The sequence below is a fragment of the Schistocerca americana genome, chromosome X, assembly GCF_021461395.2.
Source record: "Schistocerca americana isolate TAMUIC-IGC-003095 chromosome X, iqSchAmer2.1, whole genome shotgun sequence".
In the NCBI taxonomy this organism is placed as follows: domain Eukaryota; kingdom Metazoa; phylum Arthropoda; class Insecta; order Orthoptera; family Acrididae; genus Schistocerca; species Schistocerca americana.
Window position 1 is genome coordinate 424,922,627 of NC_060130.1, and position 26,367 is coordinate 424,948,993.

Genomic DNA, 26,367 nt, shown 5'->3' on the forward strand with positions numbered 1-26,367 from the left:
AAGTATCTGGAAGAAGCCTGCCCAGTTAGCCATGAGGTCTAACACACTGCTTCCCAGGTGGGAAGTCATGATGGTCCCTGGCACGAATCTGCCCAGTGGATTAGCATCGAGGTCTGGTGTGCCGGCCAGTATGTGGATGGTTTTTAAGGTGGTTTTTCATCTGTCTCGGTGAATGCAGGCTGGTTTCCCTTATTCCACCTCAGTTACACTGAGGACTTTACTTTCTAGATGACCTTGGAATTAATTGTCATTTTTACTATGTTTTGGTATGTACATTAGTTTGTTACTTCCAAATTTTATCACAGCTGCTCAACATTTGCCTTTGTTCTTTGATTAATGAGGTACCACATGTTTGATGTTCCCCTTAACAATTTTCTGTAAAACATTATTTATGTCAGCCACTGATAGTTTGTAAATTTAGTGACTGAAATCCTACAAAACCATCACAGACATTAACTGAAATTCACACTTAACAAGATGTTAAATGACAGTAAAAGAAAAGAGCATTCCCTGAGCCTTGAAAAAGGATGTAAAAATATATTTTGGTTGTAGCCACAATTTTAATATACATCATTTCCCACTAAGATATCTAGTTCTTCTTGTTCTATCTAAAATACATAAATTTTCTCTAGAAAATAAATGCAAGAACTACCAAAATATTAATTTACTGTTCAGGAAGGCTACACTGAGTTATACAATAAAACTGTCTAAAATTTATCTTTAATTCTGTTTAAGTTTCACTTTACACAGTCTTTGTTAAAGGCCAGTTCAACAGGTCATTATGTAATACATAAGATAATGTTGAGTGAGTAAGATGCCACTTAGAATAGCAAAGTTCGAGATCATCCTCCTTTCTCTCTTGGTAATGTCTTCATGATTGAGATCTATAGATTATGATACATCTGAAACTTTATCAGGAGTTAGTACAGTCATCACTTGTATTTTTTGGCACAATAAAGAGTGTGGCTTTATTTCACTTCCTTTTACAAATGGCAGGCATCTCTGCAAAGTCTTGTTGAGAGATGCAATAAAACACTTTGATAAAAGTGGTACACCACACAGAGAGGTTAAGTTTTGGAGTTCTTCCAGTCATGTTTAACACATGCAGGCTACACTCTGACATGATTTTACTTACTCTCTCATACATATCAACAGGGCACACATACTTTGAAAAGTGGCAATACTGCTGCAATAACAGCCTGTAGGATTCCAGGTACAGCAGATGTACAGTATCATAAAAGGAAGGAAGCATATGAAACCAGTCCCAGGATAAGAAAACAGCCCAACCCTCCCTAAGTTTTAAGCCTCTATCTGAGAGACAAATCACCATCAACAGTGTCACATGTGCTCACTCGCAATGGGGAGAGAATTAAGACTGAATCCCGGACTTTGGTTCACAATCTGGTAATCAGTAACTTTGTACTGCAAACTGTCTTCTTCTTGTTAGCTAAATACTGATGGTAAAAATTACCTCGACTGCCAGAATTCAAACCATCCATCATGTTGACTATATTGTGGTAATAAATTTTGTTTTTTAGGGTACCGTATAGCATTTTTGGGTGTACTGAGTAATGTGAATGGTATTTCTGTAAGATTCTAAAGCAGTGCAAGTTTTTCTACTTCAAAAGTCAAAGGAACATCATTCATGTATGTTATATTTTGTTACCATACCAATACTGATCTATCATTGTAATAAATGAAAGTTCTGCATGACATAATGAAAAATATGGAGATAACAAAGCTCCTTCTTTGGGAAAAATCATATAACTATGAAATAAATGTTAACCAATTTATTCATTCATAATGTTAACACAGATATACAGTTAATCTTTTTCTCTTCAAGATGTATGTGTTGTATTTACATTGATTTCTATTCAATAGCATTGTTATGCAACTAACATAGTGTCACAGCATGTGTGATTATTGAGAAACTGTTAGATTGCCATAGTCAAAAACCAAACTTAATGAAACAATACATGGCTTCCTTGTGAGATACAAAGTTATATCTCATGCTATCAGCTCTGAGTGCAAATAGAGCCATCATGTGCTAGTAGTGTTCATTTATGCATTGGTGACATCCTTACTAAACTTTATATACATAATCGTTTGCCTGAAAATGCGACTATTTGTACAGGAAGAAATTCTCCTCATTAAACGGAATGCTGCTCTGAGGCATGTTTATATTTACACTGAGTCAGACACATTATAATCAAATTTCCTGAGTAGTAAAGTAAATTTTGGAATTAAATTCTGAAAGTGGTTTTGTTACTGCAGTTTGAAATTTTCAAAATTGGGATTAGCTGTTGATCTGTTAGCTACTATTAATAAGTTATAGAAGAAGCATTGATTGTTCATTTTTTTTTTTCAACTGATTGAACACTGCATGATGTTCCACATCAGTTGCTATATTTCTGTAATTCTTGACTCTATGGGCTTTTGTCAAAGTATTTCAGCTACACTCCTGGAAATTGAAATAAGAACACCGTGAATTCATTGTCCCAGGAAGGGGAAACTTTATTGACACATTCCTGGGGTCAGATACATCACATGATCACACTGACAGAACCACAGGCACGTAGACACAGGCAACAGAGCATGCACAATCTCGGCACTAGTACAGTGTATATCCACCTTTCGCAGCAATGCAGGCTGCTATTCTCCCATGGAGACGATCGTAGAGATGCTGGATGTAGTCCTGTGGAACGGCTTGCCATGCCATTTCCACCTGGCGCCTCAGTTGGACCAGCGTTCGTGCTGGACGTGCAGACCGCGTGAGACGACGCTTCATCCAGTCCCAAACATGCTCAATGGGGGACAGATCCGGAGATCTTGCTGGCCAGGGTAGTTGACTTACACCTTCTAGAGCACGTTGGGTGGCACGGGATACATGCGGACGTGCATTGTCCTGTTGGAACAGCAAGTTCCCTTGCCGGTCTAGGAATGGTAGAACGATGGGTTCGATGACGGTTTGGATGTACCGTGCACTATTCAGTGTCCCCTCGACGATCACCAGTGGTGTACGGCCAGTGTAGGAGATCGCTCCCCACACCATGATGCCGGGTGTTGGCCCTGTGTGCCTCGGTCGTATGCAGTCCTGATTGTGGCGCTCACCTGCACGGCGCCAAACACGCATACGACCATCATTGGCACCAAGGCAGAAGCGACTCTCATCGCTGAAGACGTCACGTCTCCATTCGTCCCTCCATTCACGCCTGTCGCGACACCACTGGAGGCGGGCTGCACGATGTTGGGGCGTGAGCGGAAGACGGCCTAACGGTGTGCAGGACCGTAGCCCAGCTTCATGGAGACGGTTGCGAATGGTCCTCGCCGATACCCCAGGAGCAACAGTGTCCCTAATTTGCTGGGAAGTGGCGGTGCGGTCCCCTGCGGCACTGCGTAGGATCCTACGGTCTTGGCGTGCATCCGTGCGTCGCTGCGGTCCGGTCCCAGGTCGACGGGCACGTGCACCTTCCGCCGACCACTGGCGACAACATCGATGTACTGTGGAGACCTCACGCCCCACGTGTTGAGCAATTCGGCGGTACGTCCACCCGGCCTCCCGCATGCCCACTATACGCCCTCGCTCAAAGTCCGTCAACTGCACATACGGTTCACGTCCACGCTGTCGCGGCATGCTACCAGTGTTAAAGACTGCGATGGAGCTCCGTATGCCACGGCAAACTGGCTGACACTGACGGCGGCGGTGCACAAATGCTGCGCAGCAAGCGCCATTCGACGGCCAACACCGCGGTTCCTGGTGTGTCCGCTGTGCCGTGCGTGTGATCATTGCTTGTACAGCCCTCTCGCAGTGTCCGGAGCAAGTATGGTGGGTCTGACACACCGGTGTCAATGTGTTCTTTTTTCCATTTCCAGGAGTGTATTATAATTTTGCAAAAAGTTGAAAGTTTCATTCAGTGATGCACTGTTTAACGGTAATATATGCAAGATAATTCACAGTACAATAATTTGTAGTGTAAAGTAAATTTTGTAAGTAAGTGCTTCACATTTCTGTCCATAAAATTTCTGAAGTGGAGTTACTGTATTCCACCTACTTCAAACAACATCCATTGCCTTACACACAAACAAATGCTTTGTGGTGCAATACTGCAAGCTAATATTCTTGTAACACCACTGAAAACATCCAAGCTGTTATGTTCTAGTTCTTGCTTATATCCCTATATATGTATCATTATTTTGAGTCAGTCCATTGTTTTTATTTCACCCAGGATTTTCTAGTATCATACCAAAGAAAAATTGCATCTGAATGTACACCTTTGGTCTTGTAATGGTTGTTAAAATATTGTAACACATGGATGTGTTTCATAAACTGTGATGTTCAATACTCATGTCTGTTGTATATTCAGAATATAACAGTTATTTATAATTGGGAAGCATAATTACCATTTAGCAAGAATAGTGAAGTAGAGAAAAATCCCATGAATTAAAATTATTGTTAAACCACAGTAAGAGATTAGAAAAAAAAAGAGCTAAAGAAAAAAGGTAGGCCCTGGTTATAAGCAAATTGGTTGATGTGTACATTTCCAAACTACAGATGACTTAGTAATCAACATATAGGAAACAGCCAATAATTCATTGCAGATTTGTGTTCATATTGTTATGGGCTGACTGGTTCTGGCTGCAGAGTTGCCTGTGCGGGAAGCTGTAATATGGTTTCCAGTACCATGTCAAGCACTGAGTCAAAAATACTTATTCAACAAGAACATTCTCCATTACTCAATAAATTACAGCATTGGTGGTATCAGCATAGTACTATTCATGGCTATCAGGCAGCGATTGATATCCTCTGTGCCATGCTCAGACAGTGGGGGCCGGCAGCAACCAGTAACTTTACCAATGTGAGTTGCCCCATCAGTTTGGTTATGAAGGGCAAGTCAGGCAGGAACTGAGCAGGCTCCACATTGAATCTGGGACCCACAGAGACTGGCTGAAGTGTCAGTTGACATCACCCACCGGATGGCCTCACCTTGGCAGATCCAATTCGGAGCTCAGAACCATCAGGACTCAATGATGGCTCATAGATCAGCAGCTACAGCTAGTCAGTGATGCCACTTGAGGGTAGAGTAGCTGAGTCATACATTTGTCCAATGACTGGTCAAACACATGAAACTGCAGGAATGGAACCACTGGCGGAGCTAGGAACATTTATACTACCTCTGGACTGGTGTGTTCAAGGGGCAGTAACCATGCATTCAAGGGGCGGTAAGCTCTGGTCACATATTTGAGTATGGAGAAGCCACATTGTACCACACTGTGCATGTAGTAACACAGTTAATCTCTGACAGCAGAAAGCCACACTGCAGAGTACTGCACCAGCACTATTGCAGCAGGTGGCTGCAGAATTACTCGAATGGCTGGCCAGCAAATCACTCAGTTGGTCATGGAGGTCTAAATGAAGCTCAGGCCACAATGCTCCTACCCCTTCAGGAACATCCAGTCCTCTGAATTCCAGGCTGCTGCTGAACTTGTGAATTACTAAATCAGCACAGCACTACTGTGTCTACAGATTTCCCCCTACTCTTGCAGTGCACTTTCCCATTCCACTATTTACACTTCATGCACTCTCTGTTCTTCTTAAACAGTCCATCATATCATATGGTGACTTGTACAACCAGAATATTCGGTCACCTGTGATAAACTTTGTGGTTCCCATTAAGTTGGTAGGTGAGATGGGAGATCGGATAGGCAGACAGCTCTTTTCTGATGGTGGATACAGCCCGCAAAAGTGACGGCTGAGATTAAGAACATTACCAACATTGAAATTCCTGTTACCATGTCTCAGTGCTGGCACCCAATGCAGTATTGCTGAATGTGCTGGAACAACTGTTCTGCACTAATGTGGCCATTCAGTGCTGCTAACAGCTTGTTTAGGAACTAAGTATGGTGAGATAGAGGGTAGCTATTGAGTAAATTAGGTTCTTTGCTGGCAGGATTTTGAGAGGATTATCAGGTAGGTACAGTAGAGGACACATAAGGTTCTGAGCATATTATCACTGCTGGTAGCCAAAAAGTGAATCCTGAGATGTCACATTGAGTTTCGTTTAGCAGTATTCCACTGTTCCAATTGTTTTGTTACCTTTGAGTGTCCCTGCTCATAGCACCATCTGCTTCATGAGAAACAGTTCCAATTCACATGTCCTAGTGATAGTTTGGACCATCTTATAGAGCATACTGTAAGCTATTGCCTTTGGCTTTGGTACAGCACTTCTGCTGCCATCAGTACATCAGTCTTCCTATCTGAAATAACTAACAAAATCTTCTTTGTTTTGAGGTGTATAAATTTCCCTTATGTTCTCCACTTCACTGGATACTGATGTATCTCACATCATTCATATCTACTGTTACTGCATGCTATCCATGGAGTCATTTGTGACAGCACTAACATGCACTCTTGTAAGGTGGTGATAGATCGATAATGTGTTTTCCTCTGAAGGCCAAATTATTTCCAGAGTGGTTGGTACCCCTACCTATGTCTGACGTAGCCCTGCCAGAAACTTTCCTGGAGGTAGCACAGTTTTAGTTGCCCTTGTACTGCATACTGGAAGGCTTCCTGTAACTCTGCTACTTCTATTTGAGCATTGCCATTACTGTCAGTTCTGATACGCAAAACTCTTTCCAGGGCTAACTGTGTGTCTGACAGATCTAATTGTGCTTGTATAATATCCAAATCTCAATTCACCTCATTGCCCACCCCCTTAGTGTAGTTAGTCAGCTCCACACTTAGTCCTACTGTTCTTCAACACTTCATTTTCCAGATTATCGAGCTGGGTTGTATACCATTTAGTCAGAATTCTATTGCCCTCTGCTTCCAACTGCACATATATCATCATGCTGCACACCTGCCTCATATTTTCAGCATCATTGGTCCTCAAGACAGTCATCAACTATCTTCCTCCTGCATCTACACATCCCTGTTTATGTCTTCTCACGGTGTGCAGCACTAGATCCATAGCCTGCTATAACTGTCCCTCTAAGCAATTATAAGAGGCCCTTGAATTCTACTATTCACCACACACTTAATTTAACACCCCCTTCTCCTTAGCTTTCTGATGGATCTCCCCAAAGACTTTATCCAGCCTTGAACCTCATTTCTCAGTTTCAATGTCCACCAGTGATCTGTCATGTCAATGCCTTCTCACTGAGTTAACAGGACTCCATCCTCTAGTGGCCATACCTGTATTGTGTGCAACCCCCCACAATTGCAGAAGTGCAGCAGCATCAATAGCATGATACATCTTGTGGCCATGTCTGTCAGTGATGTTGCCTAAAGCAAGGAAACTTCAATCACCCTCCTCACTTCTCTGTGCGAGCCCATCTCTTGATCTTAGTGCACACAGTGAGGTATGTGCAGACTATGTGGAGCAGCTTGCTCCTTTCTCATGCCACTTTCCCTTTCGCATTCCTCCCCCCCCCCCCCCTTTCAACCCACCTTTATTTGGAATCAGTGCTGGTAATGGGGGTAAAGCCTGTGGTGCACCTTGAAAGAGTTGAATATGCACAACATAGATGACTGTGGTACAAGGAGGGAGCTGTAACTTCACATTTACTGGTAAGATCATCTTGATCACCTGTTGTGGATCTTGGTAATGAACATTGAAGTTTTATTTTCTCCATATGGGATGTAATGACTATCAACATCCCATAGCATCCTACATGGCATTTAGAGAATTCAGCAATGTGCTATCCCCTTCACTCCCATTGCTCAAGGACCTTTATGTTCACTTTTAGGCCTTGATGACGTACTGTGTATAAAGTTTTCTCAAAATTCAGCACTGGTGGACCATTTTCCCAAAATTCAGCACTGATGCACCATTTTCCTCACTCTGTGTTTTACTATCTCAAATGCTGATGGTGCCTTCTGTCTACAAACTACCTCATACGACAGAAGTCCTATACTGCCGTTCACTTTCAAAATGTATGCTGTCACTATGTAAGGTAACAGTGTATTCCAGTCATCATGATGACTGTTGTCATAGTGCCTCAACATCTTTCCTACCATCCTGTGGACCCATGGTAGAAGGCACTTGTTCTTAATTTTTACAAATCTGTAGCAAACAATGAAGTTGCTTTATCAGTTCTGACATCAAGTAAGTACATTGATCCAGATCAAGATCTCTGGTGTACTGAAGTTTAATAACCAGTTACTAACCATGGCTTGTGCCATTGTGGTGGCTTATTAATTGATAATAACTATCATTTGTACAGGGGGTGAAAAGTGTTCTGTTATGGGTAATACACAATGATTCCCTGCTAGTGTCTGCTGAAAAGGGCCTAAAATGTCTAAACCAATGACCTAAAATGGTTTGCTGGCCCCCAATAATCTCTGCAGTGTAATATGCTGATGGTTTAATTTGACTTTATTGTGCACATGTACACAGTTCCTTACTCAATGTTGTACATCGTGCTTATGTGCCTGCTTCCAATATTGTATGGCTAAATGTCACTCTGTGGTTCTATGACCTCCATGACATGATCATGTACCTGTTTTAACACTTCATTTTGTAATGCTGCTCGTACTGCAATATGAAATCAAAATTTTGTTTATTTACATACATTCCATGATGAACAGTGACCTTTCATTACATTCCAGATAGTTTGCTTTCCACATCAGTAGCACGTACATTCTGCCATTCTCCAGAGAAAGCACCCACTCTTTGTATCACACAAATTTTCTGGCTGTGGCCATCTCATTCCTACGTAAATTTCAAGGTTGATGAATCACCTCAAAATCAAATTCACTTTATATTACTGCCACATGCATTAACCAGGTATATGGGTTTTTCAATGCTAATAGCCATCTCAGTGCTGCATGATCTATTACGAAAATGAATATTCTTCCATAAAAATAACATCAAAAATATATTATGCCATATATGAGACTAGGTTTCCCTTTCTCCTTTGTAGAATGGTTCTATTCCACACTATTCAACTGTATTGAGATAAGGCAGCTTGATGTTCTGCACCATCCACTTCCTGACTTAATACACAGATGGTCACATGATTGCTTGCACTGCATGACAGCAGAAATTCCTTCTTAGAATTTGGAGAACTAATACTGGTCCAGTTGTTAATGGTTTCTTCAACTGACTGACCACAATCTTACACTCCACTGACCAGTGAAATTTCACTCCTTTTTCCAATAGATGAGTGAGTAGCCATGCTTTTACTTACAGTAACAGTTTGCCAGGCTTAAGAAAGACTGCAACTCTTTTCCTGTATTATGTGGCACTGGAAAATCCTGCATGTCTTTCCTGGAGTTGCTCCAATTTCCTTGCAACTTATTACATGCCATAAATACAGTACTTATTCTGGCATGAAGTAACATTTTTCTAATCTGAGTGTTAAACGTGCTATGCACAGCTACTTAAACAATTTGCTTAGCTGTAATACATACTCTTCCATTTTCTTTGCATTAACCATACATTATCTAAGTTTCAATATCCTATCAAAGAGGTGCAGAAATGTGCTGGTATTTTTTAAACCTAAACAACATATACCTATAATGTAATGTTCTGCCAGCATCATAAATATTGTCTTTGGGTGATCCCTTTGTGCTTTCCGTAACTGGTAGGGTGCTGATGACCTCGATGTTGAGCGCCCATAATCCCCAACACACACACTGTAACTGGTGATAACCACACCACTGATCCAGGATAGGAAAATATTTGCACTGCCCCAGATTATTCAATGTTCCCAGCACTGGATAAGCATCCATAACTGTACACTTGATATGGTACCAATAGTCACAACAAAAGTGATTCACCTCATAACTGTTGGTTAATAAAGTCTTCCGTCACTGGTTGCAGGTGATGTGCTATACAGTACAGCTTATAATACACAGACAGTTCGTCCCAACTTGGGATTCAGTGCTGTGTCACTGGGCTCACTGGCAATAACTTCTCCATTGCTATCTTCTTTGCCCATTCCAAATGCTCTACCTTTATCATAATGCAACGAAACTGGTGGCTTGCTTGAGCTTAGGGTCTGGATTTGCTGTATCTGAATTGTCTTGATGCATGATCTCAAAGTCTGTGTCCAGTAAAATCTTACACTTTCTTTCATCCACTAAGTTACCTGAGTAAAACTGTACCATTGCACACATTTTAGAAGAGCTTCTATTTACTGGAAGCACTGTACAGCACCCCTGGACACCCATTGTTGTTAACACTTGATTACTGTTCCCACCCCATGTGCATCTATCATGCTCCATGGTAGGCTTTTGTCTACAGTCCTCTTACGTTCACCTCATTCACATGCATTTTCTACATTGCAGATCGTGGGGCATTCCCACTGTATGTGGCTTGTTCTCTCGCATCTTCATGTAGTACCAATTCCCTTCCTATCTCAAACTAAGGTCACCACGTCTAACTACATTAACACCATCACAGTCACATAATTCTGCTTGTACATTTCTTGATACACCAGGCAACAGGCCCCATAAAAATTCATATAGTGCCCTTTGTTCTGTCTCCTGCAGAAGGACTCTCTCATCCATCATCATGTATATATTAATGTTTAGCATTCTAATCCATTTTGAAAAGTTTTTGATGGACTCCCTGTCTTTGCAACACACTGCCCAACTGTTCTCTGCAATACCTACATACATTGTTCTACTGTATTGCTGTACTAAGCTTACCAACAGAATTTCACATGTCCATGTGTTCCAGAACTTCTTAGTTTATCCCACCAAACATAATTACACAATATATAAAAGCTGCTCTGATCAGCATCCAGCATTTTCAGCTCTTAATAGGGTTTTTATGAACACTAACACATCCTCAAAACAGATTACAGGGCAGCAAACCCTTATCTCTTTCATTATTTTGCCCTCCAAAACCACATACGTCATTAATTGAGTCCCATTTCAGCATTGAAGTTTACATTCAGACCTCCAATCCTGGCAATGAAACATTGCTTACCCAACCCTAACACATGCAAAACAACTCATTTTCACTCGCCATGGTGAGGTGATGCCACACATCATCATAGGCACTGGCTCTTCTGACAACGGTGTTACAGGCTTGCCAGTTGTGAAAGCAGAGTGGTGTGTGTAGAGAGCTGTGGTATGGCTTTTCCATTATTTTTGCAAGTGCAGAATCAAAAATTCTTACTCAACAAGAAAAATCTTTATTACTTGATGCCTCCTGTGCACTGGCCAGACAGCAGTGGCCCAGGTACCAGTTGTGACTAGTAGGCAGTGATGTCATTCTCATCAGTACGATGAGACAGCAGCAGTTGGTGACAGGCAGCAACCTAGCTGATGCAATCCACCTTGTCAGCTTATGACTTAAAGCCACACCAGAGTGTTGGCAAGTACTGCTGGCACTCTGTGATACTGACACGAGTGTGCAGGCCATAAAACCTGGGGCCCTTAGAGACTGGATTGATTGTCATGTGATGACACACCCCTGGATGGCCTCACCTCAATGGATCTAGTTTGAAGCCCATGGCTCATAGATCAGCAGCTTCACGTGCTCAATGAGGCCGGAGTAGCTTTGCTGTAAATTTGACTGACTACTAGTGTGGACACTATGCCAGTCAAATGAATGATGCTCAAGGAATGTTGCTACAAGCTGAGCTGGGAACATTTAAACTTGCTCTGGCCAAATGTGTTTTGACAGGTGGTAGGCCTCCAATGCTTACTTTGCTGTAGAAATGCCCATTTTGCTACACTGTGTAGTGACACAGTCAACCACTGCCAGCAGAACACCACATTGCAGGTTGCTGCATGATGCTTGCTGCAGCACCCAGCTTCAGAATTACATCAGTGGCCAGCCCACATTTTACCTGGCTGTATTCAAAGGCCTGTCTGAAGCTCAGGCAGCATCAGTATAGGAAGGACATCCTTCAGATGCATTTGATTAAAACAAAAGGACATTGAAACAAGTGTACTGAGGGAAAAGTGTAAAGTGAACTAACATAAATAAAAACAGAAGTGAAATGTATTTGTAATAGAAAGATAGCCATGTAAAATAATATACATGGAAGCACCAAAGAAACTGGTATAGGCATGCGGATTCAAATACAGAGATATGTAAACAGGAAGAATACGGAGCTCCAGTTGGCAGAGCCTATATAAGACAACAAGTGTCTGGTGCAGTTGTTAGATTGGTTACTACTGCTACAGTGACAGGTTAAGTGGGTTTGAATGTGGTGTTATAGTCAGCACATGAGAAATGGGACACAGCATCTCTGAGTTAGTGATAAAGTGGGGATTTTCCTGTACTACCATTTCACAAGTGTACTGTGGATATCAGGAATCTGGTAAAACATCAAATCTCTGATATCACTGTGGCCAGAAAAAAATCCTGCAAGTACAGGATGAAGAGAATCATTCAACGTAATGGAAGTGCAACCCTCCTGCAAATTGCTTCAGATTCTGGGCCCTCTACAAGTGTCTGCATGTGAATCATTCAACGAAACATCAGTGTAATGGGCTTTCAGAGCCAAAGGCCCACTGGTGTACCCTTGATGATTGCACAACACAAAGCTTTACACCTAGCCTGGGCCTGTCAACAGCAACAATGGACTGTTGATGACTGGAAACATATTGCCTGGTTGGACGAGCCTCGTTTCAAATCATATCGAGTGGATGGACATTTACAGGTATGGAGACAACCTCATGATTCCATGGATCCTGCATGTCTGCAGGGGACTGTTCATGCTGGTGGAGGCTCTGTAATGGTGAGGGGCATGTGCAGTGGGAGTGATATGGGACCACCTGATATGTCTAAATATGACTCTGACAGGTGGCATGTATGTAAGCATCCTGTCTGATCACCTGCATCTATTCAGGTCCATTGTGCATTGCACCCCATACATCCACAATTGCTACAGCCTGGCTCCAGGAACACTCTTCTGAGTTTAAACTCTTCTGGCCACCAAACTCCCCATACATGTACATTATTGAGCATATCTGGGATGCCGTACAACATGCTGTTCAGAAGAAATCTCCACCTCCTCATACTCTTATAGATTTATGGACAGCCCTGCAGGTTTCATGGTGTCAGTTCCCTCCAACACTACTTCAGACATTAGTTGAGTCCATGCCACATCATGTTGCGGCATTTCTGTGTGCTCGTGGGGGCCCTACACAATATTAGGCAGGTGTACCAGTTTCTTTGGCTCTTCATTGTATATTATTGTAATGAAACACAGCAGTTTGAAGTTGCTCGCAGCCTCTGTAATCCTAATATTTAAGTCTTCTCCTTCATTTTGGTCAAAGAAATATTCTGGATGTTTAAAAATTCATCTTCACCTTTTTTTCTGTTTTATGATTGCATCTTGAACATCATCTGCCATTTCAGTACCTCTGTTCGAGTGATTTGCCACTTAATGTCTTCATTTGCTCACTTCTTCCTTTACTTGCTCTTCTTGTCTTTTTTTCCTCTGAGGTGGTACGGCACTTAATGTTGCCCATTTCTGGCATTCTTTACAAAAATACTAGATTTACCAGCCTTGTCATATTATTGTACTAGTTACTCACTATTTCTGGTGTTGTGAGATAATGCGATGAATTAGTGTTGGCTTTGGCAACACTTCTTAACGTACCCTTACTGGCATGTAACATAACTAGTTAAGGAAATGATTGGGATCAGTCCTTCCCTTCCTATTTATGGAGTATCTCTAGGACTGAATTTCAGAGATTACATAACCATTGAAGCTTTTAAAACAATTTTACTCTTTTAAATGTGGCAGAGAAACAAAAAATAGATTGTGGATTTGTCTACTTATAAAATCATCCCATGTTCTGTGCAGCGCAACTGATAGATAATGTTAAAAGTGTTTTAGGCCACATTTATGTAGAAGTTTTCATAAAAATGCTTTGGCCATTATGTTAAAAGATATCCATGTGTAATTCCATATATGTAGCATGTTTTAACTTTATTATTTTGCATGTTCAAATTGAAAATATGATTATGCAGACTAGGTCTACTAGTAAACCGCAGTAATACCATACCTTATGGATTACATTTAAAAATAGAAAAAATATACCTAAAAGAGTTATTATTTCCCAATTAATCAGCCTAAGAAATAATTTTCCTGTGGTAAATGGTGAATTATGTAGGTACTGGGACATCTGTCATTTACTGGAGTTGTACAGGTACTCTTCTTTTTATAGATCTGTTATCAGCTTGGCATCTTCTTTAAAATTCTTTTTTTCTGTTTTACAAATTCAGACAGGAAGCAAATTCTATCATTGCCTTAAATTTAAATCACACTACATTTGGTTTCAGATAGCTGTGGCTGTTGTTTCTGTGACAGAAATTGATGATCAAACAACACAGCACATACTATTAATTCATCAGACATGTATTTAGTTTTGAGTGTTGCAGATGTAAACTACCAGTAATAGAAATATTAATGTAGGAAATGTGATCTTCAGTATTTTCTCAGAATAAATATAGAGTTGAACCCCATTTAAGTGATTAAAAATAATTTAGTCGAACAAAACACTTTAGATTAGAACTCTGTCACACTTAATGTATTTGTGCAGTAGTTAGTGCATGGTAAATTACTGAATTTTTGTACACAGTATCTTCATTATTGTAATAAGTAATTTAAGTTCACATACTGTGTGTAAATGCAGACACTATCATGGTTGATTATTTTCTTGTAGCTATGCCAAATGTGAGGTTTTACAGAGGTATGGAATTAGAGTATTTTCACATATATTTAAAATTATAATTTTCATTATTAGAGTAAAACACTCATTTTCTACTAAGGATATAAAATTCCAATGTTGTTTTTTATGTTACTTTGAATGGATATTTTGATTTTATTTTTCTAAGAATTATAGCTGTTGGTACATATGTATCACTTCCTGAAATGTGTAGGTAGAGTATCAACTAGTTCTTTATTTTGCCTGCACTCATCATGTTATCAGTTGTATGCGCTTACTATAAAAGTAAGCCACGGACCAGCTTCAAATAAAGGCCAGTACATAGATCTCATGATTTTTAAAGGCTGTTGCAGTGAAATATCAAATTTTCATGAGAACAATTGACAAAAGTCTGCATTGATGGGTGTCATCATAAGTAAGCCATAAGCTAAACATTTAAGTCCACAGAAGTGCTCTTGTTAAATAATGATTTATGACTACTTCCCGAAGAATTCACTGCTTTGTATGAGGGTTGGAACTTTAATAGTGGCAACTATTTATTTACAGCTTGTACAAAACAGATACATGATTCAAAGTTTTACTGACCTTCAAAGCAGTCACCAGCATTGTGTATAACCCGTTGCAAGCGATGTGGAAGTTGTAGAATACTCTCAGCAATGCCAGGTGTGTTGACAGTTTGAGCGGCACAGTCTATTGCCTGATGAATTTGTAGCAGTTCTGAAGTGAATGCCATGAAGTGTTTCCTTCAGTTTAGAAATCGAGTTGAACTCATGAGGGCTTAAGTCAGTGGAGTGCAGTAGGTGGTATAGCACTTAGCAACCCCATCAGTCAAACAAATCAGTAACAGCTTGCACTGTACGTGGTTGAGCATTGTCCTGCAAAATGATGGTCAGGTCCTGCAGAAAGTGTCATCACTTCTGCCTCTAAGCTGGTCGTAGGTTGTGTTCCAAAAATGAACAGCTTTTGCTTCAGAACTACTACAAATTTGTCGGGCAGTAGACCGCACCACTCGAACTGTCAACACAACTGGCACTGCTAAGAGTATCCTATGACTTCCACATCGCTGGCAATGAGCTTTACACAATGCTGGTGACTACTTTGAAGGTCAGTAAAACTTTGAAACGTGTATCTGTTTTGTATGAACTGTAAACAAATAGTTGCCACTATTAAAGTTCCAACCCTTGTAGAAACAAAATATAGTGTAAACCCTTCACTCTGAAATAATATATGCAAGAAATGGACAAAAATATGGAAACAGCAAAAACACGATACAATTACAACGCTCAAAAGGTGTAGAAAAGCTGTTGGTATTCAAGACAGCTCACAGTCTTGTCAAGATGGATAAATACAGGTCCTACATGGCTTTCAAGGGAATTTCTGAAAAACTGTGGCAAGTTTGGGTAATGATGATGGAGGTGGCTGCCAATCGCACACACTTTTCTCCAAAATAGATGACAAAGACTCAATAATATTGAGATCTGGTGACTGTGGTGGCCAGGGGAGATGTAAGAATTCATCCCCCCAAGTGCTCACAAAACCAGTTCTGGACAATGCAAGCTATGTGAACAGTGGTCCTGTCAGCTTAGAACACAGTATCACCACTGGGGAACAAACATACTACCATGGGAAGGACCTGATCAACCAAAACATTTACATAATCCTTAACAGTAATTCAAACTTGCACAGTGACCATGGTCCCCATGGGATACCACGATATGAATGTCCAAATCATCACAGAATTCCCACCATATTTCTCCCTTGAGATGTGAACTTGGCCAGAAGTGGAAACTGTGTGAAACAAGACTCATCTGACCAAATGACATTCTTCCATTGCTTCTCAGACCACATTTTATGGCTTCGGTACCTTCTTTTCCTATTACAGGCATCTGTATAATTAATGAGTGAGTTTGGAATTCCAGCTCGTCCTGCATTCCCTGCTTATAGAGCCTCTTCATATTGTTTTGGTGATGACAGAGTTCGTGAGTGTGACATTCGGTACTGCAGTGAGCTTTGCAGTTGTTGTCCTCTAATTTTTTGTCACAATCCTCGTCAAGGTCCATCTGTCATGAACACACACACACACACACACACACACACACACACACACACACACACACGCTTAAATCTGCACTGTGACTTGTGACTTAGTGGATGATGTTTTTCTGCTTCCTCTGTATGTAATAGAAATGTTAGATACAGTGTCTCTTGAAACACTAAACAAAAAAAAAAAAAATTGTTCAAATGGCTCTGAGCACTATGGGACTTAACATCTGTGGTCATCAGTCCCCTAGAACTTAGAACTACTTAAACCTGACTAACCTAAGGACATCACAAACATCCATGCCCGAGGCAGGATTCGAACCTGCGACTGTAGCAGTCGTGCGGTTCCAGACTGAGCACCTAGAACCGCTAGACCACTGCGGCCGGCGAAACACTAAACACTTTGGCTCCATTAGTCATGGAAGCACCCACCATACAAGCACCAATAATTTGCCCATGTTCAAATTCAATTAGCTCCAACATAGTGGACTTGCAATTATACAGAATACTGTTCTCATCATGACTGACACTTACATTGTATTGAGGTTATTTCACTTGCAATGTATTGACGATATCTTGCAGGTGCCACTCTTGGTCAAATACAACAGTGCAACCTGCAGGCTTCGTTAGCACCTGCATTTATGTTCAAGCATGCATTTCACATTTAGTTTCCATATTTTTGTCCAACTTCTGTTATGTTAGCAAAAACTGACATGTGTGAAGGTATTTGTGAATGTGTGGTTATGAAAAACTGTGCTATGTAGTACAAATGTATTTGAAATGTAAAGTTTTTCATTAAGTCTCCATTTAATTAGCCTCAGATGTAACCAATACCTCTTGTATAACATTGGGGTATATAGTTGATGCTTGATGCAGTTCAGCACATTTTGCTGTTGATATAAGGCAACATGTAATGAACCAATATGGTCAAAGATGGATAGGTAAGGAAGGCCTGTAACTTGATCCCCAAAAGATCATGTGCCATCATTATTCTGGACCTTTCTATCTGAGATCATCTTAAATGTAGTGTACAGCACTATTGATTTTATTGAAGATTTTATTGAAAGAAACAGCAAATTGTACAGTCCTGTCAAGCTTTAGGAGATGGTCTAGTGTTTTTGAAAGAATTTAAATCACTGCAGAAATGATGTAATGCATCCAGGCATGAGAATGACACTTGGAACACCTCTTTCTACAAGTACAGATGTACAGTAAATTGTAACATGTAACATGCTAAAGTAGAATATACATGTAGGCTGAAATCTGAGGATATATTCTGAAAGCAGTCACTAATCTGAAAGTTGGTTTGAAAACTATTTTGGTACTTACTCAAGATGCTATGTTTCACCAGTCTCTTGAAAATATAGAATAGCTCATCTGAAGAGCTACATTTCTATTTTGTTGTATCTATAAAGAATGGTTGCTGACTAGTCCAAAAACGTTCAAGGTACTTAAAATATGAAATAAATTTGTGCATTAACTGTCACAGCAGTGCAAGTCAGAAATGTTGCACTCAAGGCATGGAACCATATATATTACAAACTCTTGTCTGTGGCCCACTTACATATCAGTTATTGCAGCACTAGTACAGCAGACATGAAAACAAATTTGGCATCAGAAGGCAATCCACATTTCAATATATTCCAATGCTGAAAGAGTACAAAGTTCTGGGACTAACTATTACATGTTACAATGAATGAACATCGGAACTACCCACTTTCATTGCAAAATCATAATTTATCTTTATACTGTTTTCTCATGATCTGATTTACAGAAAATGACCATTACTAGAGAAATCTAAATAAATCTGAGATCACGCTTTTTTTACTACTTGGTGTGATGAATGATTATTCAATACAAATGCAAATTACATACATAAACAGAGACAAAAATATGTAGTGATAGTAGAAATAAGTTTTTGGACATTGACACAAAGATACACTATACAGGGATAAACATACCAACTGAATGACAAGGAATTTTGCACTTCAGAAAATGCTAAAATGAAGTAACACATGACTAAAATAGCTAAGATTCACAACTGCAGTCAGACAACTCATATATCTGGGTATAACTATTTTGATGGAGTAAAGAAGGTGACTGATATTTGTTTATTTGTATGATACTCAGAAATGGCAGTCAGTCTACAAAGGAGATAGCTTGCAAGATACTTATATCACCTGTTCAAGAATATCACTCAAGTGTGTGGACCTATATCAAATACCACTGACAGGGGATATTGAACATATACAAAAAATGCCAGCACAAATGATCACAGGTTTGTGTGACTTATGGGAGAGCGGCATGGTAATGGTGAAAAACCTGAAATGGCAGATACTTGGTGTTAGACATCAAGTATCCCACATAAACCTACTTACAAAGTTTCCAGGAAAATTACTTATTAGGAATCTAGGCATATACTACAGTTTCCCACTTACCACTCCTGTAGGAACCAGAATGACAAGATTAGACTAATTACAGCATGCACAGAAGCATTAATCAATCATTATTCCTCTGCTTTATACACAAATGGAACAGGAACAAACCCTAATGTGTGTGATAATGGGAAGCTTCCTTTGCCACACACTTCACAGTGACTTGCAGAGTATGGATGTTAATGTAGGTACATTTGTTCTTTGCTCTGTTCTCTGTACCATGGAATGAGTGGATATGCATTGGTTTGTGTCAGGGAGTGTGCTTGAAATTACAGAAGTAGAAGAAAATGTGAACACTTGAAGTGTTAGGGAAAGGGAGGCATGCAATGGGGACATGGATATTGTTTTCAAAGTGGCTGTATGAGGAGATCAACTACAGAAAGAGAAAAAGAGTAATATTGCTTGCTGAAGTTTAAAAGGGGCTTCTGAAATCTTCTCTGTGCTTCTTTCCACATTCTGTTTCATGTGTTTGAATGTAATTCGTACACTATTTACTCTGGTTTTCTTAAATTTCTGCATTATCTGTAGCATCATTTTTTTGTTTTCATATAATTTGATTTCTTATATCAAGATAATATCTCTGCTATTTCTTTCTAAATTTTTTGTGTGTTTTTGAGAGCCAATGTGTTTCCTTTTCTTCTACAGTTATCACTCGTCTGATGTAAGTATTAGCCTTGATTTTTCTCACAATTTGTTGTAATTCAGTAATTCGCTGGGTTCTACTAGTGTTGCCTATTCTTACAATTTTCTTGTTTTGTCAAGATAATTTTGACAGTATATCACCTTCATTTCTTTGTCAAACATGATTTTTCCCTTTGAAAACATTTTTCATCCGCACTTGCATGTCCTTAGGAATCACCCCCCAAGGGCTTAGCTTGAAGTGTTCACCATCCTCTTTTGAAATTGCAGTCACAACATTCTCTTGGCTTCAGCCAAACTGTCCTCAGGTTATACATTTTATCTGTAATTCTTTACACAAGTGAAATAGTGTGCTGCATAAAACTCTGCAGCTGATTGCCCATCATGTTTCACTGGAAAATGTCCACTGATATAATTACATATTGTAGCAACAAGTTAAGTCACCTTAATTGGTTACCAGACCTTCTTCTTTGCCTACATCACTACTATTATTCCTCATTTGTCCCACTCTGGTTTTTCACTCATCTTTCCAGCACATTTACTCCTCTCTTGCAAAAAAAGCCTGTAGTTGTCTTGCCTCCTTTAGATAAATTGATCTGTCAGTGAGCCAATATGATCTAACACTTCTGCCACAGAATCAACACATACCGATACTCCAAGAATTCTTGACATATAACTGGGTTGCATAAATTCTCAGTTGCCTCCAACATGATCCCAATGTAAACATTGTTCAACCAGAGGCTCTTCATTCTCTCAAAGCAAGCAGTTCCATCAAAGCAAGCAGTTCCAAAGCATTACATCAACGCAAATGTGAGGGCTGATTTTTCCAAAACACAGTACTTCAGTTTCACAAATAAATTCACCTGTTCAGTGCTTACACTTTCTCAATAGCCATCCTGTTCACATGAAAGGTCCTCTCCCTTACAGAATCAGTATTCATATCTGTTGATATGCTATATAAATGCACAGGCAATTTCACCACAGCACTTCTACTCAGAGACACACTGCAAGCGTCATTCACAAGATTTCTTGTGGTCTCTCAGTCACTACAAAATTGTTGATTGATTCAGAAACCAAAAATGATTTTTTATTTCTGACCACAAAATAGTTTACCACATGAAATGCATCAATCTAATTCTCAACTAGTGCTATAATTTTCTGAAGTTACTACCTCAAATTAAGTCTATGTTTTTCACTTCACTCCCCAAAACACCCACAGAAGCTTTTCAACAACCTCTGCAAGATCTTGGTCAAATCCTTTTCACCTCCTCAAAATATCCTTGCATATGAGTCATACCCATGTGAACATCTTTGCGATAAAACTTATTTGTGCCCTACCTACTACTGCTGCTCAGGCTCAATTATTAATAATATTTACTTCATCCAAAGAAGACTTACTTGTGTGACAATACACATGACATAGCAACTAACAACTAACCACCATTCAGTTTTCTACATTAGCAGGATGAGCACTTAAATACAGAAAGGATTAATGGATATAGAACAGAAACTGAGATCAATAAGAAATAACACTTTGTTGCGGGGCATACTCTGCAACACATACCTTATGGACAGTTTCTGAGAACTTGCTCTACAAGATGTTATATTGTCTCATCAACATAACATCTAGCATATTTTATTTTCAGTGCCATGTTCTCTGCTGTTTCAAATCCGTGCTTGTGTGTTGTAGCACTTATTCATCATCAGAGGTGACACAACTAGATTAACCTAAACTGCTAAAAAAAAGGAAAATAAAAAACTCCATCTGCAAATGTGTGTGAGATTACATTCAAAGGGAGCGGAGAGTAAAAAAATAAACATTATGAAACTAAAAAATAACTTAACTGACTGTACATAGTAACATGATTGGATATTCCTTGGCACACTGTCCACAATCGGGTTGAGGCATTGCTGCCAAAGCCTGTTCCATCATTCTATCATTGTCCTGCTGAGGTCATCCAGTGTGTGCATGAAGGGTTCCTAGAATGATGCACTACAAGTTTCAACACGTCGAAAGCATTTTCAGTTGGGTTCATGTCAGCAAATACCACAATGCCTGTCTTCTTGAGGATTGTGTCCATGAGGTGGGTGTGACTGGCTTGTGCATTAACACCTTGCAAGACAGATCCATTGCAACAGTGTGGAGTGTATTGCTGGGTAATAGGTTGGAAGATCGTGCTGTGGCACTGAACAGCCCTAAAATTACTCTTGACAGCAATGAGATGTGTCTGACATCCATACATGAGACCAGCCCAAAACATGACTGACACACCTCCCATCAAAACATGTGTGACTCCATTGGTATCTAGCTGCCTTCACACTCTTCTACAATGATAATCAAGCATCAGACAAAACTTTCACTATTCATGAAGAGCCAGGTTCCAGTCTAGGTGTTCTCTTGCTCTCCTACTTTGTGGACCACTGTTCCTGGGGGATTGTGCTGTTGCTTGGGATGCCTAGAGGCCAAATTAACCATATGGAGACAGTTGTGTACTATCTGAGTTGATGCAGCCTTCACAGTTGCCTCAGAAATTTTGTTGTACAGTTGCATTGTAGTTTCCTTGGCTTACCAATGTGCCTTTACTTTCAGGAACTGGTTATCAACAGTTATTGTTTACTGTGGAGACCACTGTGAAACAGATATTCAAGTTTGGTGTTGCATGATAGTGGTTTAATGTTATGATGATCTCACTGTGGTATACAACAGTTCAGCAGTGTCCCATGCTAAAGACAGCTTGTTGTAACACAACATTGTGTGCACATTCTGAAGTTGAGATGAAGCTTCAAACCGTGTTGACAGCCTGAAAAGTGTACACAAGTCCCATTGCCTGATTCATGATTGGAGAAATAGTACACTGCATTGAACTGCTTTCCACTGAAAATGGAGGTTTATTTTTTACGTTCCTTACACAGGTAGTGATTTCCTGTGTTCAAAAGAGTACTGAGAAAGAGTTTTCTGATCAAAAATATGCACACTGTGCAAGTCACCAAGGTAGTCCAAAACTTTTAGTGGACAGTTTACATTCAATCAATGGGCACTGAATTGTCTGCTTGTAATAAGAATATATTCCCTTATCAGCATATTGAGTCTCTTGTCTTACATTATATTATGACAACTTGAACTAAATTTTGGAATTTGATCTCTTCCAGTGTCTTCATTTGTAAATTCTTTATTTGCCATTTCATTCTTTCTTCTGTCATCAGTTTTACTCTTGCCTCTTCACTTACCTGGACAGTTACTTCAGGCATATGATGATTTTACCTTGAAAGTTTCAGAGGAGTTCTGAAACTTTGCTTGTTCATGGGTAGCTTCCAGGCTGGTGCCAATTATGAATTTCAATTTCAACTCAATCACCTTTAATATCCCCTGGAAATGTATTTTTTTTTAAATCTCAGAAACTTAAACTTTTTTAGTATCTTCAGGCAGTATATTAAACAAGACAAACTGTTTCACTGTTTTGAAACAGTGTTTTGAACCATTACATTGTTCTGTTTCATTTTTTTCGAAACAGTTGTGTGTTTGTGTGTCCATCTCTAATGTAAAATAATGGAACTAGCTTTTTGACTTGTCTTGCCATGTTTTGCAGTATATGCTTGTGGGAAATTTAAGACAGTGATTTTCTGGTTAGTATTCTTGAATAACTTATAATATTTATCACTTCTTATGTTATTTACACCATAGAGGAAACATCTTACCTTCTTACTGGACTTAATGGACTGGATAAAGTACACAACTGAATGTATGTTCATAACATGTTAATAACATTATTTACTATCTGCAGATGATAGATAACACACATCACAGTAATTTCTGTCTTTTGATTCTGGAATGTCCAAACTGTTCAGGGTTCTGGTCCTCAACATCATCTGCTCACCTACAAAAGCATAAATAATGCTGAAGAGTCCCTTTAGGTCACATCCTTCTGTTATGTAAACTATTACTCCCATCGAAGACATTGTGAGAGGGAATCCAACAAGTTGTATGATAAGATTTAAAAGCTTGGATTCTCAATTCTGAGATCCTACAGCACCTCAGGCTTTCAAATGCATGGCTCATCAAATGTTACCATATATTTTCTCATTGCAGCTCTTCAGTCTTTTCTACTGCATACAACGGAGATGTGAAGATGGTGTCACAGTAACTGTGAACGAACAGCTAGTAACTTACAAAGGTGATTGTGTTATGGAGATCTTGGGTGCTTTCCTCTACGAATCCATTCCAACCTGGAAAACCTGTATATCTTTGCTTTTACTATACAGCCACAACAAGGCATACATGGGATGAATAAGAGCTTATGAGGGTAGATAAGTATTACAAGGTTCTTGTATCTTAATTGCGCAATTATGCACACCATTATCTGAGCACTTGAATAGTTTCTTTTGAGTGTGTTTTATCTTTACTCTGGTATCAGAAACTGACATACATCTGGGAGAGCAGTGTGCTGACCACATGCCCCCCCCCCCCCCCCCATATCCAGATCCAGTGATGCCTATGGGCTGAGGATGACATGGCAGCTGGTCAGTACCTTTGAGCCTTCATGGCCTGTTCAGAAGAAGTCTAGTTTGTTTAGTTTTTTATCTTTACAGTGCAACATGCAGTTAGCTGCTTCATTCTGTCCTTCTCGTGTAAATGCTCTGTACATGTGCTTGGTGATTTATTTAATAAAATACTGCAATTTCACTGTACAAGCATGGAAATGTTGTTTTCAGTACCAATTCACCTGGAATTTCCATGCCACTAATCTTACATAATTATTCCACTCAAAATTTTCAGCTGAACAGCATGATGAATGATTTGATCCCACTTTTTGAGTTAACACAAACAATGTCTTGTATCATATTAGAAGTGACGTGCCCATTAAGTTTCCAATCATCGACAAATTAACCATGAACTTCCAGAGATAAATTTGAAATGGCTAATGCCTCAAAATGTAAATATTCATTACAAGTTAAAGAAAATGGCAACACATCAAGTATTTTCTGGGAGCTATATTTTTTGTAAATAAACAGAGTGTAACAAAACAATACTGATAAACTCAGAAGGGTTGAAGAGGTTATGATGAGGAACAAATTGACAGCAGGAACCTGCTTCTGGAAACATCATCCAATGGCCCTACACAGGTACAAAGTTGTAGGGGCATGCCTCTCACTAGGTGACCTCCTTGGTAGCACATGTGAATTAGTAGTGATGATGGACAACAAGCAGTGTTTTTGTGACAGATGTCAATGCACTTGAGACATTCTAACATCCTAAATGCAGTCAACTGAATTGCAAGAAGTACCACAGGAAGTAATAAATAAATAAATAAAATAAAATAAAAAAACCCTCATTTTTTTCCATTGAAAGGGAGGCCCAGATGTAGGCATTGGACCCTATGACTTTTTCCAGATGTGGGTTTCCTGTCTGTAGTTCTCATTTTATGGTCTATACATATGTGAATTGTGTAACTTACATCGGGTGATACCTGATGTAGGTACTCAATGTGCCCACTCTGGTTGCACAAGTAACAGAGCAACAGCCAGATGGTACCTCAATATTTCAATCAGCCAATGGAAAATGTATTGGTTTATTGAGCTAAACATCAATGGTTTCTTTCATGAGTACCAGAAGAAAAGATCACAGGGTGTGTTATCAGAAAGCTTAAATAGCTATGATAGAAATGACAAGTCTGCTTTCAGCATGTGAGGTAGAGATTCATTAAGAAATTGTCAGAAATTTATGAGCATGTAATATCAAACTGATCATCTGAAAAAGTAAGGAAGGCAGATTAGGGTTTAATGTCCCATCAACAATGGAGTACAAACTTAGAATAAGTATGGATGGCAAAGGAAACTGGCCACGTTGTTTTTTCAAAGGAAACACCTGTGTTTAAGTTGAGCATTTTAGAGCAACCACAAAAAACCTGATTCTGTGTGGGGATTTGAACTGCCATCCTCCCAAATGCAGGTCCATAACTAACCACTGTGCCATCTTGTTCAATCATCATTTGATAGACTTCACATTTACCCAAATGTGAATTTTACATAGTGTCATGACAATACATTTCTAGAAACTTGATGGTACCTTTCTTGTTCATCTCAGTTCATTCATAGTCTATAAAACTCTGATGCTGCTACTGGATATCATATTTCTTCCACATTAACCTTCTTCTTTTCTTATGTTATGCAGCAGGACATTTTTTTCCAACACACATACTTTTGGAGCACTTTTGTCATCTCTCTGTCTCTGCAGTAATAGAGTTTTCCATTGCATATAGGTTAACACCTTACACATTCCAGAACTTATGTTCTAGTTTCCAGTACACAGTGTTAGTTTTTACTATGAAAAAATCTCTTCAATGTCTTTACAAGTCCATCCCATTCAGTTTTTTTATCTAAACACTAGTTTAATTTGTGCCCATAATTTTTTCAAATGAAGTGGCCACTATGGTATCACTTTAGAAGGTTACATGTTACGTGAATATACTTTCTTTGAATGTAATACAGTGTTTTCTATTTCTGTTTGCATCATAAAGCCTGTTTTTAAGGAGAAGGAAAAGAAGGAAGCTTAGAGTATAATAATTTGAGGACTGAGCATACTTCAGTGGTCTTTCTGAGTACTGCAGATCTGCT

The 26,367-nt window shown here is 39.5% G+C and overlaps 1 protein-coding gene across 1 annotated transcript in view; it reads left to right on the top strand.

Annotated features, from left to right (window-relative positions):
- Positions 1 to 26,367, top strand: part of LOC124556058 (stress response protein NST1-like) — a 630,068-nt gene that overhangs the window by 577,467 nt on the left and 26,234 nt on the right. The window contains exon 15 of the mRNA XM_047130088.1: positions 14,639 to 14,665. Coding sequence (XP_046986044.1) covers positions 14,639 to 14,665 — 27 coding nt within the window. The remainder of the gene's footprint in view (positions 1 to 14,638; positions 14,666 to 26,367) is intronic.